This window comes from Hoplias malabaricus, chromosome 14 (genome assembly GCF_029633855.1).
Source record: "Hoplias malabaricus isolate fHopMal1 chromosome 14, fHopMal1.hap1, whole genome shotgun sequence".
In the NCBI taxonomy this organism is placed as follows: Eukaryota; Metazoa; Chordata; class Actinopteri; order Characiformes; family Erythrinidae; genus Hoplias; species Hoplias malabaricus.
The window spans coordinates 33,578,739-33,592,910 of NC_089813.1; the positions used below are offsets into that span (position 1 = coordinate 33,578,739).

General features: G+C 39.3%; 1 protein-coding gene across 1 annotated transcript; it reads left to right on the forward strand.

Annotated features, from left to right (window-relative positions):
• Positions 1 to 3,371: 3,371 nt before the first annotated feature.
• xpc (xeroderma pigmentosum, complementation group C) lies at positions 3,372 to 13,377 on the forward strand. Its single transcript, XM_066643760.1, has 14 exons — positions 3,372 to 3,693; positions 5,063 to 5,332; positions 5,704 to 5,815; positions 6,130 to 6,214; positions 6,572 to 6,729; positions 6,851 to 6,971; positions 7,394 to 7,483; positions 8,215 to 9,003; positions 9,299 to 9,459; positions 10,219 to 10,300; positions 10,749 to 10,880; positions 11,465 to 11,634; positions 11,776 to 11,869; positions 12,412 to 13,377. Exons 1-14 carry the CDS (start codon positions 3,576 to 3,578, stop codon positions 12,724 to 12,726), a joined length of 2,697 nt encoding a protein of 898 aa, XP_066499857.1. The 5' UTR covers positions 3,372 to 3,575; the 3' UTR covers positions 12,727 to 13,377.
• The last annotated feature ends 795 nt before the right edge of the window (positions 13,378 to 14,172 follow it).

Here is a 14,172-nt window from a genome sequence, read left to right on the forward strand (position 1 = left end):
TTTTTTATATCTGATGTAAAAACACTGAAAGTTATAAAATGAACACTCACTAATTGTAAATCAAAATATGATGCAGTGTGCAATGCACTTTTTACACATTACAAAACATGGTAACACTTACAATAAGGATACATTAATTAACCGTACTTAAAATAGTATTAAGTAATAAGCATTACTAAAGTCATAATTAATCATTAAGTAACAACAGAAACAAGACCTAGCATTATGTTAGGATTTTATAAAACCCTGAAAGAATGCTAGTTAATGCTAATTCATGTTGCTTATCATTACTTAAGGATTAATTGTGACGTTACCTAACCATTTAGTAAGGTTTATACGGTCTTAAGTATTGTGAATTAATGTACCCTTATTGCAAAGTGTTGCCCTAAACATAATAATAAATTAAAACTAAAAACCAACATAACATGAACATTGTCCTGCTGGAGAAAATAAATAAATGATTAATAAAACATACACCAGCGTGGCTGGTCACCAGGAAAACGCAATGGCTACTGTTACGCTGGAAAACCAGCCCTGGGATATTTTAATATGCATTATTATTTTTTCTTCATTTAAATACATTTTAAAAATAAACATAAGAAGACATTTCCACTGAGCCCCTGCAATTGTGTCAACTGACAAGTCATTCAACACAGTGCTGCTAACATTGAGAGTAAGGCTGTGATATGCAGATGAGGAGGCAGGGCTGCAGAGCCTGAAGCTGCTTCATCTAGGCCTGGCACAGGGCAGTGGGAGGGGCAACTAATTTAGTCTAAAAACCTGGGTGATAAACCATCACCCTTTACTTTCTCTCTCCTGTTGGTTTTCTTTTTTTTCTGCACTTCTGATAACCAGCTTTTTATTTTAAATCCAACATGATGCTTCACTGCTCACCAATAAAAGTTGCAGCTTTTTTGAGGGCAGATTGAACCACATAATGTAAATAAAAGGGAGGAAAATCAACCAATGCCGAGGCTCGGGAGCTTACTTTTTGCCAAACACGGAAAATTAATGTCGAAAATGTAATCATTTATTAAAGAATTAAAAAAATGTTGTAATACATATTTTTAGGAGCCCTGTCAATCACAGACTCTTAGAATCACCTTAACTTTCCCCCATATGGTGTGTGTATGAAACTGCCCACAGGTGTGTATATGAGAGTGGCTGGGTGAATGTGTGAAATTGTCAACAGGTGTGAGTGACTGGATGCGTGAAATTGTGTTCACAGACATGAGTGTGTGAGTACCTTGTTGAGTGTATGATGCCCTGTGATAGACAGGCCAGGGGGGTTCCTGATTTGCACTTGATGATTCCAGTCGGGAGTCCTGGACCCACTGTGACCCTAATAAGGATGAAATGAGGAGGTTACAGAGGATGAATGTGGTAAATGTACATTTATATTATATGTAAGTCAGTGAAATCATGTTTGCAGAAATGTGTTGTCACTCAAACAAAAACCTGTAGCTTTATATAGTGTTTTTCAGAGAAGTACACAGTTAACAGTTAACATTTTCAAACTGGAGTAAAATTAAATAAATCAATAAAGAAAACTACAGTAAACAGTTTCGTTTTAACAAAGATGAATAACTAATAAATGCTTGAAATATTAAATAAATGATGTAGTTGCAATCTGATATACACCTTGCTGCCTTTTTTTCCCTTTCCAACAGTATATTCAGTATAAACACTATTGACTATTTAAGACACACATACACAGGATACACTTCTACCAAAATAAACTACACATTGAATTGCACACTCGCAGCTGCGCTAAAGGACTGTAAATCAGTGCTGTGTTAGATTTAATCATTTCAAGGAGCTGGAAAAGCTCTTCCTGGCTCATCATGCGGTTCATCATTTGAAAAATGCATTCACTGTTATGCTGTGGTAGCAATTATTTCATAAAATGCCGTCTAAAGCATCAGCACTGTGGTGCAAAACAATGCCTTGAGTAGTGGGGACAGGCAGAACACACTAAAACACGTGTGTTAACCAAATATAAAAACATTATCCTAGTTTTCAGTTTCTTAATTAATGTTGCTGATATCTAAATTCTTATATTAATTCTGTAGACGGATGTTCTTTATAAACTACATCCTGTAACCAGAAACAATGTTAAAACTGTTGTTATCATTTTTTTTTTCGGAATAAATATAAACAGAACATGTCCAGTTCAGTGTTTCGTCTGCTCTGGTACATTATTCCAGAATCACTCGTTTCATCAGATAATCATCAGTTCTTCAAGTATCTAGAAAAATCATAATTAAACATTTCAAATCCTCAGAATTAAAGACAGACATTTAAATCTGATTTATCTTATTTAGATTAAGCATCAATGCCAAATCAGTACATTTAGTTTAAAAAAAGCACTCATTGGTCATATATATATATTTCAGTTAAATGATATAAACTTTGATCTGTGTGCTGTTATCCTGATCTGGGAGCAATGGTAACTATCTCAGCTCTGCCAGTACTGAAGCCATAAACTCTCAGTCAGGTAAAAGTGAAGCAAAGCCCATTGGAAAGGAAGTTTGCATTAACAAAGGGTTAGGAATTTATCCACTAGAGCAGTGGAGTCCAGTCCTGGTCAGGGATTACTCTTTTTTTCCCCCTTGCTTGAGTTTATACATATTATATACATGTAATAGTATAGTGTAAGTGTAGTATGAGAGGAAGTGATTTTGGATGTAGCTCAGGTTTGAAAAGTAGTGTTCCTTGGCCTCCCAATTTTTTACTTTTTTTTTTTTTACTTTAGCAATTTTACACAATAATGTAAGCTGAGTTTTTGGGGAAGAAAAATACTAACGGTGGATTTGGGGACCATGGTTCTAGGATGTTTTTCCCCAAATCTTGGGGCACTCTACACCTGTTGAGAATCCATCAGCTTAATTTACGGGCCCTTTCACTGAAAATAAACAGAAAAATACAGGACAGTTCACAAAGTAGAATTCTTTATTAAGCTGGGTAAGATAAACCCAAGGTTTGGGACTGTCCATTAATATTGTATTTGACCTTTTTTCCTATTGAACAGAGTTAGCTTTGGGCTTCAGTCCCTCATGAATGTCTGGTTAATATCTGAGGCTGGGCCAACTGTCCTGCGGTCCGTTAACCGGCCTAACTGACTGAGAACTACTTCATAAAACACCCTCCTGCCTAACCGAAACACAACATTTAGATTTGTCCGGTAGTAAAGATTATTAGCGTGTCTCATACAAGACGGTATTGAATTGAGTTTAAGTTATCTGGCTTTGTGAAAAAGGTTTGGAAAACACATCTCCGGGTTTATTATTCTGCATTTACCCGGTGCAACAGCGCCCTCAGGCGGCGAGAGCAGCTCCAGTCTCTGGTGATGGCGCCGGTAGGAAGTGGATGTGACGTTGTCTTCAGAGTGCTGCGGTGTTATGAAAGAATGAAAGGGTGAAAGGATGGAGTGAGCGTTGAGTAACTGCTGTGTGTGAATGGATTATATAAACAGCTCCACGTGTAGATAGTGTGAAGTTACCTAAGGCCTTCTCTCCTAAAACTACACCGGACCTCTGAACTCTGGTTCTCGGTAAAACAGCAGCGACTGCAGCATGGCTAAACACAAAAACACTGCAAATGTTTCCACCGAAAAGGACACAACAAAGAAACTGAAGCAAGTTGCGAAGAAGAGCAAAGCTGCAAAAGCGCCCAAAGCCCCGAAGACCAAAGGTAGAGATTAGAGGCCAGCTGCTAGAAAACTTTAATACAATATTAGCAGTTAGTATATTGTATTAAATAGACTACCTCATATTCACTTGTGTTAAGTATTGAGATAGCTTCGTGTAATAAATGTAATGTAACCAGAGGTTGCTGTATGATAGTTTTGTTAATGTATTATGTCTTGATCCCGAGTTTCTGTAGTTAAATGGCTGGAAGTTAGAACATGTTTTGTTGCTATCTGACTGTAGACTGCAGCTGGGGACTTTAAGGACTTTGCTTGGCTGCTCTTGTGCATTTGTTTTTGTCAATAACTGGTGCAACATCTGCAAACCCTTTCAGTGGCAGATGTGCATTACACTTGCACCCGTGTGAATTGTGCAGGGTGAAAAATTCTTTTAAATCAAGGTTTTTATTCATGATGATGTTTATAAGTAATGTATCAAGAAACATATCAGCACCTTGGCTGAGCACTTATGCTGTGAAACAGGCAAATTCAGAAAGCCAGGGTTTCTTACATCATACGGCTTGGGAACCTGCTGAACGAAAAACAACACTTTTAAGGCAGTACTTTATTTTTTATTTTTTGTTTATTTATTGGCAGTAACTTTTAAATAATAATTTATGTAATGAACAGAAATACAGTTTTAAGGGTTTAATCAGTGACTGCCACCAGATCTTAATAACTGAAGATTTACAATATTTTCCAAATATACAGCAGAACTCTAGTATTTGTTTCTTTAATTTTGTTTGAAGGAATAAACATCCGTTTCTCTACAGTGTTTTATATGATTTTTCTTCCAAATCTGAAGCAGCTTATTCTTATTGCCTAGTTGATTACCATATGGTTATGTTTTCAACTTTAAAACTATGCCATATTGTAGGAGTGGACGATAAGGCAAAAATTCATATTTCACCATACTTCAAGAAAGTCTCTTCATACACGAGGTGCATCACATTATGTAGTATCACTGGTAAGTTTGATTAAAACAAATTAATTATGCTCTGTTTGTAATTAAACAATAATAATATAACATTGCCCACCCCTACAATAGTGTGTCTCTACTAGCTTCTATTTCTATTATTAATAATGGTTATACATCAGTAATGCTTAAGCATCGATAAAAACGATATTATTGCGCGACACAAATGAATTTAAACCCTATATTGTTGGGAAAGACCGACATAAATGATACCATGAGTGAACATTGTGTTGCCTTTCTGATTAGTGGTGAGTGTAATAAGCCCATATCCCAATCTGCCTCACAAAAAGCAGCAGTGTTGTCCACTATGCTTAACAATGGTTCTGCATTGGGGTTTCACAGTTATAGTGAAAGCAGTGTTTCATCTCTGTTTCTGATGTGCATTGTTCTTTCACCAGAAAACAGTACTGAAGCTAAAAATGTCAGCAGGAACTCAAAGCCCAGATGTCAAGCATCAAAAACTGTAGACAAACCGTCTGACAAGAAACCTAGTAAATACTTCGACATCAACAAGCCACTGAAGGAAGAGCCAGATGAGATGAGTGATTCCTGCGAGGATGTGGAGGTGACATTTCCAGAGAGCACTACACTGAACAACAAGATGAAAGAGGCAGAGAAGGGAGAGGAAGATGAGAGTGATGAAGATGAGGAGTGGGAAGAAGTGGAAGGTGAGGGTGTACAGGGTGTGGTTCTTTGGCAATGTGTGCAAGAGCCTACGTCACTAATATAAGGAAGGAGTGGTCCAGATATAATCAACAGAATTCACCACTTACCAAATCTGGATATCAGTGGTCACACAAAGCTTTGCAGTCTCATCAGAATTGATTAAGACTCGAGTTGAGAGATGTTTTGTGGATGTAGTTACAAAACCTTCTAGAATATTCTTGTGTTTATTGACTGCATTTTGGGTAAGTTGAAAGTAGGTTTTGTTTCCTGAACCATTTCTGTAAGAGAATATCTTTTGTGTGTGTGTGTGTGTGTGTGTGTGTGTGTGTGTGTGTGTGTGTGTGTGTGTTTGTTTGTTTTTGTGTCTACTCAGAGCTGGCAGGCCCCTTGGGTCCAGTCAATAATGAATTAGAGCCTCCAGTCCCTTCTGAACCTGTGGAGATTGAGATTGAGACAGCCGAGGCCATGCGCAAGAGACAGAGGAAGTGAGTGTGCGTGGATGAAACTAATAGAATGTGATGGGGCTTGATAAATGACTTGGCTCGCTTATATAGATTAATGTGTTTGCTCCAATGTTTTTATGAATTCAGTTGTGATTATTAAGTTCTGACTGTTAAGTCAACCGCAAGTTTCTAAACTTATCTAAAAGTTATAATTTGATTGAAAACTGGGCAAACTCATATACCAAGTGGCATATTGTAGAGAGATTCCATTACCTGTCAAACTGTCAGCCAACAAACTCAGTTGGGATCAGTGAATGACAGCTGGAAAAGCCTGACACTGTGGTAACTGTTGCCAGGGAGAAGAGGAAAGCTGAATTTGAGACTTACCTTCGCCGAATGATGAAACGTTTTAACAAGGAGCTGCTGGAAGAAACACATAAGGTGTGTGTTTATGGAATTATGTGTTGATTATGTACACTCTCTAAAAAATAAAGGGCTCTTTAAGCAATACCATGAAGAACCATGTTTGTTAAAGAGATGTGGGAATATAAAGCACCTTTTAAATAAGATCACTCAATCTTAAGTTTCTTAACTTATTTAAATGTATAGGCAACAAATGGTTCTTCTATTCTTTTCACCACAGCCTACTACTGGAATATTCACCTGCTGTATTTTGCTACATTTGGCTTTATCGGCTGGCATTTTGACCTGGCATTTTGGCCCAAGTCATATATTTAGAAAAAGAAAACAGATTGCCTTGGCATTTCATTAAATTACTGTCACCGTCCTGTCACACAGGTTCATCTGCTATGTTTATTGGCCAGTGGACTGTTTCTGAATCGCCTTTGCCTTGAGCCGGACCTGTTAGCCATTGCTCTGTCCCTACTACCTGCCCATTTCACCAATGTTGCAGCAGAACGTATGAACACTGGTTTCGTGGAGGGTCTTCTAAAGTGGTCAGGATAATTTTAACACTTTAATATGTGGTGTGATCTTGCATTCAGTACTGTCAGATGGCTCCCTGTCTCTCTGATATCTCTGTGTGTGTTTCACTGGGTCTGGCCGGCCTGTTTCTAGGTTTAAAGTGACATTTACTCTAAACCCTGAACTGCCTGAAGAGAATGGTGTTGAAATGCGGGAGGTGATAGAGAGACGCTTGGGGAGTCTGTCAGCAAGAGATCATCAGGAGATGACCTATGTGAGTGACATTATTTGCTTGTGGCAGTGGAATTGTTGTAGCTGCAGCCTTTCTCTGGGCTAATGCTGATAATGTATGTCTCAATAAGCTGTCCAAAGTACACTGTGCATATTGATAATACTTTTATAGTATTCATCAAATGTGTGTATCAGTAAAACAACAGTGTGTGTGTTAGTTGCATAAGCTTAATGTTAACAAATAGCTGATTGGATGTCAGCCCATTAAACCTCCATATTATTTCATTAGTTTATCTGACAAGCTTTTAAATGAAGCACAACTGTTTCATTTAAACTGCAAATAAACTAAACGGCATGTTTTCAGGTATTTTTTGATTTGGAATTTTGTGGACCTTGCTTTTTCTTGTCAGAATCAGACACTCACTGATTAATGATAAATGAATGTGATGTTATTGTTCTTTACAGCTGTTTCTCCTGGTGCTACGATCACTGAAAATATTCTCTAGATTAGTGCTATCATTACAGCCTGTACCTCTTAAACCAACAAATACAAAGGTAAGTGGTTTTAGGTTTTGGGATTTTCTTACATCAGATATTACAATTTGCTACTGAGAGCTCTATTTATTATTTTCCATATTTGTATTGTTCATGTCGCAAAACGGGGCGGCACGGTGGCGCAGCAGGTAGTGTCGCAGTCACACAGCTTCAGGGACCTGGAGGTTGTGGGTTCGATTCCCGCTCCGGGTGACTGTCTGTGAGTTGGTGTGTTCTCCCTGTGTCCGCGTGGGTTTCCTCCAGGTGCTCCGGTTTCCTCCCACAATCCAAAAACACACGTTGGTAGGTGGATTGGTGACTCAAAAGTGTCCGTAGGTGTGAGTGTGTGAGTGAATGTGTGTGTGTGTGTGTGTTGCCCTGTGAAGGACTGGCGCCCCCTCCAGGGTGTATTCCTGCCTTGCGCCCAATGATTCCAGGTAGGCTCTGGACCCACTGCGACCCTGAATTGGATAAGGGTTACAGATAATGAATGAATGAATGAATGTCGCAAAACGTATCTAGAGAACGCAAACAAGAATAAGAGCAGATATTTATATTCATTATAAAATCCAAAACAGGATTTATCAAATGTTACTTGAAAAAAGGTGCCCTAAAGAATCCTAAAGAATTACAAAAATACAGAAACTACTAAGAAGCTTGAACATTTGGTTTTATACGTCTTCCTTCAAATTGTCTTTGTTGTATTTTGTAAAATGTTTATGTACCTGATTTCATGTGCATTTCTGTTGCAGGAAAAAGCACAAACCTCCAGCAATACTGCTGCTAAAGACAGTCCTGATGAAACATCCATAGATCTCAAAGTTTCACCTGGGTCTAAACGCCCATCCACTGGCAAAACTGGGGGAAAGAAGGAGAGAGGAGGAAAGAAACAGAAAAAGAATGAGACTGAAGGAGAGGGCAAAGAAAAGGAAGTACTTGGGGGTCAAAAGCCAAAAAACACCAAGAGGAGGAGTGTCGCTTCAAAAGTGTCTTACAAGGAAGAGAGCAGTGAAGGAGAGGAGGCCAGCGAGGGGGAGGAGTTTCAGCTGAGCAGTGAGGAAGAGACTGATGACTCAGAGGGAGGGGCTAAGAGGTCAAAAAAGGGTTCAAAAGCTAAAGGAAAGAGCAAAAGACAGGCTCCACGGAGATCCAGCGGTGTCAAGGGCACAAAGAAAGAAGATGAGGATGAGGATGAGGAGGAAGATGAGCAGGAAGAAAAAAAGGAGCGAAGGAGGCGAAGGCAGGGAAAAGGAAATGACGAGTGGATTGAAGTATACCTTGATGGGGTGAAGAAATGGGTGTGTGTTGATGTTGATCAAGGGGTAGGAAAGCCTCATCTCTGCACCAATCAGGCCACTCAGCCCATTACATACGTGGTGGGAGTGGATGGTGAGGGTTACCTGAAGGACCTGAGCACTAGGTATGATCCCACCTGGCTCACGTCATCGAGACGAAGACGAGTGGACTCTGAGTGGTGGGAGGAGACTATACATTTCTATGAGTGTCCAGGTTCTGAAAGAGAAAAGCAAGAGGATAAAGAGGTAAAGACCACCACAAGTCCATGCTAGAAAAAAGGCACATATGTATATATGTGTGTATATAGCAAGAAATGCTAGACTTTTATTACTACACAGAATGTTTACCTGGTATCAGGCAATGAGCATGTTATTTCATGTAATACATTTGTTTTATAATATATTTACTTAAATTAATTCTGAAAAATCAACCTTGGAGCTTGTTATTTACTCTGTACAGGCATTATAACTGGTAAAATATTTAATATTCTGGCTTGTAGTATCTACTTCACATTCACATACTCTCGTTCCTCCACCTCAGATGCAGGATAAATTACTGGATAAGCCACTCCCAACATCTATATCAGAGTATAAAAACCATCCTCTGTATGTGCTGGAGAGACACCTGCTGAAGTATGAGGCACTGTATCCGAGCAGTGCTGCCATCCTGGGCTACTGCAGAGGAGAAGCAGTCTACTCCCGGTAAAGCAATGTGTACACTGACATCATTCAAGTTCTCCTAGATTCTGCACTATCCTTTCACCTGAGACTTCATATTGCTTGTATTGTACATTCAAAAGTCACATACAAGAATTCAAATAATGTGATAATTTAGTGTTAATGTGATAATAGCTTAGGCCGGGGGAGGCATGGTGGCGCAGCAGGTAGTGTTGTAGTCACACAGCTCCAGGGACCTGGAGGTTGTGGGTTCGATTCCTGCTCCGGGTGACTGTCTGTGAGGATTTGGTGTGTTCTCTCTGTGTCCGCGTGCGTTTCCTCCGGGTGCTCCGGGTTCCTCCCACAGTCCAAAAACGCACCTTGGTAGGTGGATTGGCGATTCAAAAGTGTCCGTAGGTGTGAGTGTGTGTTGGCCTGTGAAGGACTGGCGCCCCCTCCAGGGTGTATTCCCACCTTGCGCCCAATGATTGCAGGTAGGCTCCGGACCCACTGTGACCCTGAACTGGATACGGGTTACAGATAATGAATGAATGAATGAATGAAGTAGCTTAGGCCTACAAATGGCAATGTTATCAGTTTTCTTTACATGTTCTGAGTTGTTTATGTTACTGAATATGCCTAATGTCTCACTCGAACTCACTGGAAGGTATGCTTAACAGGTTTAATCATGTTAAATCAGAATGAGGTATCTTACAGTGTGAACATACAATGCAATAATGGTTTGCAATAACTTGGTGCTAATAACTGTCTTTTATGTTATCTGTGTGTATGTTGTATGTAAAGGGATTGTGTCCACACGCTGCATTCCAGGGACACTTGGCTAAAAGAAGCACGCACTGTGCGGCTGGGAGAGGAGCCTTACAAGGTTTGGAGGGAATTTGAATTCTTTTCTGTTAAGGATCAAAATAAATATGTAGAACTTTGCTGATTCCAGTTGTGCATCCTTCATTTTTACAATTTTAATATATCATCTCTATCAGAGCTTGGTGTTTCAGCATCCAGAAAGCTATATTTACCAAAGGATAATTTGGATAATTTCTATTGGTCTATTCAGAAGGAAGTTTCAGTGGAGTTTAAACTGTAACTGGCATTGTCAAAATGTCCAAAAAATGAAGAAGAATGCTTTTCTAAGTGATGTTCTATTCTTTTTAGCATTATTTATGTTTACATATTTATGTATATTATTTAATTATGTTAATTGTTGTATTTCTCTTCCCTACTTTGTTAGTGATGTAATGAGAGGGAAAAAGTGGTGATGTACACTGAACCCTGCTGAGCTGAAATGATGGTGTATGGACCCCCTGTTGTTTCAGATGGTGAAGGGCTTTTCAAACCGCTCACGCAAAGCTAGGATGATGTCTGAACAGAAGGATGACAAGGACCTGGCCCTGTTTGGCCACTGGCAAACTGAAGAGTACCAGCCTCCTCTAGCTATTGATGGCAGGGTACGTGTGCGTGTGTGTGTGTTGAACCTGTTAAACCTACACAAAACTCATAATTCTGTAGTTTCACAGTTTGAAAAGCCTTTAATCTAAAACCACGTGGCTCAAACAATGAATGAATGAATGAATGAGAGAATAAAAATACATGGCGCAGCAGGTAGTGTCGCAGTCACACAGCTCCAGGGGCCTGGAGGTTGTGGGTTCGATTCCAGCTCCGGGTGACTGTCTGTGAGGAGTTGGTGTGTTCTCCCCGTGTCCGCGTGGGTTTCCTCCAGGTGCTCCGGTTTCCTCCCACAGTCCAAAAACACACGTTGCAGGTGGATTGGCGACTCAAAAGTGTCCGTAGGTGTGAGTGTGTGAGTGAATGTGTATGTGTCTGTGTTGCCCTGTGAAGGACTGGCGTCCCCTCCAGGGTGTATTCCCGCCTTGCGCCCGATGATTCCAGGTAGGCTCTGGACCCCCCGCGACCCTAAATTGGATAAGCGGTTACAGATAATAATAATTTAAATTAGCTGCTTCTGGGAATTGTCTGTGATAATGTTTAAGATGTTTTTGCACTTTTCTAATGGTGGGTTTGTGTGCTGTAGGTTCCACGTAACGAGTTTGGGAACGTGTATATGTTTAAGCCGTGCATGTTGCCAGTGGGATGTGTGCACCTGCATCTGCCCAACCTGCACAGAGTGGCTCGCAAACTCAACTTGGATTGTGCTGCTGCAGTAACGGGCTTTGATTTTCATGGAGGCTATGCACATGCCGTGTAAGAATTGTGTTTGTGTGTATGTGTGTTAAAACGAATAGAAATAAATGTATGGGTGTTTGTGAAAGAGTGCGAGTAGACAGTTTTTTCTTAGTTGTCTGTGTTGTGTTGTGTCTAATTTATTTGATTAATGTGTTCCAGCAATGATGGATACATTGTTTGTGAGGAGCACCAAGAAATTCTGAAAGCTGCTTGGGAAAATGAGCAAGACATACTGCAGAAGAAGGAGCAAGAGGTGTGTGTGTGTGTGTCTGTGTGGGAGCATACGCACATGTGCAAAAGAGAAAATAAGAAATTCCGAGAGACTGGTTTAAACAATTTGTAAGAAAAAATTAGCTTCCTCCGTTATATATGACTACCTTCACAAAAGTTTGACAAGCACATCCTTTAGAAAGTTAAAGGGTAAAATGCCCAAAGCCTGAATAAGAACATATGGATTACTGTAACACAACGCATTCTCGGATTTTATTGTGCCAGTTTGACAAATGTACATTTGTTCAATGGAGCCAATGATGCATTATAATGTCCTCATATTGGAATCTATATAGCAGTCACTGTTTAGAAGATTAATGTTGTCTAACTAAGGAATGGCAAGTTAGAATGCTAGAAACGCGTGATGCATTATGATGGCAGCTCTGTTCGGAGGATATTTGGGTTCAGACTGGAATACAGATTTTACTATGACTCATTAGAGCTTTTATTCTTAAACGCAAGAAGGAAATAAGAATGTATATCTTATGCTTATTTTGTAATTCTTGTGTTTGGATTTTGTTACAGAAACGTGAGAAGCGAGCGATATCAAACTGGACCCTGTTGGTGAAAGGCCTGCTGATCAAAGAAAGGCTACAGCGTCGCTATGGGCAACAGGGCCTAGCCAAAAGCACAGCGCTGGGGCAAGGTAATGAAGTTGGGGGATTATCATCTGGAGAGGAGGATGAGGGTGGAGCTCACACTGCCCCGCCCACATTAGCAGCTTCATGGCCGCAGAACAGGCAGGAGGAGCAGGAAGAGGGAGGAGCTAAAAGGTCTCTCAGTAAGAGAGAAAGACGTGGCCAAGAAAAGAATCTCTTCCCATTTGAAAAAACCATGTGAATAGGAGACCTCTCCTTGTCTGTCCTTGTCTGTCTCTGTCTCTATCTACCTCCCTCCTTTCCTCCCCCTGCCCCTCTGGATGATAGTGGAAATTTGTGGAAGAGAAAGATTCAAAAGTGATTAGGCAGGCCTAGGCTTGCCCTGAGCTGTTCCAGTTCTGGCAAACACTACTGGGTCAGGAGGTTCAGTAATAATATAAGCAAAGATGGGTGTCAGGTTATATAATGATAGAGTTACCGGCTTGCTTGTTGACTGTTTGTCTGAGCAATATAATCACCTGGGAATGGAAGCAATTATTGTGCCTGCTTTTTTTTAATGTAATTTTACAAACTTTAAAATTGGAAAGGAAATTTCACTTGGTGTACTTGTTCTTCTCTCCCCATACATTTTATTCACCATTATATTTTTGTTTTCCTCTCTTGCTGAACAAAATACTGGATCATATCTTGACAAAGGTGTTGTTTGTATTTGTTTATTTTTTGTATGTGAAAACCAATTTAACACGTATCTAATAATCCTTACAATGTTCATCCAGGGCATGAAACGGATAAAAACTTCTTTCATATGAAACATATGACTATTATTTTCTAAATGATTTTGTATCAAAGTTTATTTTTGTAGAGCACATTTGTTAGAATGGCAGATGCTAATAAAAATATTGTGTGTAAATTATGACTGAGTTTTAATCTTGAACTTACCCTTCTCCACATATAGGCCACATTTTACTTAACAAAGTGTTCAGAAATTAATTTTAGATGTATTTTAGATGTATTATATAGTAATATATTATACAATATAAATAACAAACGGTTTCTGTAATACAGCTGTATATACAGTGACTGTACTACAAATGGCTGTACAGTGTGTACTAGCAATATTGTTTAATATACAATAAGTAAACTGAACAGTTCTTGTTGAACAGTAGGTGTAAAATTATAGTTGAAGTACTGTGAGCACACTAGTAGAACTGGTTTATACTAAGGGTGACCAATTTACTAAAGTAATGATTTAATCATAATCATATTTGTTTCTGTTTGTGACAAACTGTTTCATTGTGACAGTGGGCCTCGTGAAGGCTATGGGAAGTGAAGAATCACACAGAGGTTCTGCTGCATCATATAAAAAATATCTTGGCAAAAGAGCATAGACAGTCATTTGTATCATCGAATTAAAAGCAAAGTAAATTTCAAAAGTCAAGTCATGGAATTGACCAGTGAAAATGTTATTGAAAAATGTTATTTCTCAGATTGCAAATAGAATCATTTTGATAAGAAAATTAAATCTCAATAATGATGAATAAAACTAATAATAATAATAATATGTTAATGACATTTTTGTAAATAATTGTATTCAATGATGCAGTCACAGCTCCAGGGACCTGGAATTGGGTGTGTTCTCCCTGTGTCCGCGTGGGTTTCCTCCGGGTGCTCCGGTTTCCTCCCACGG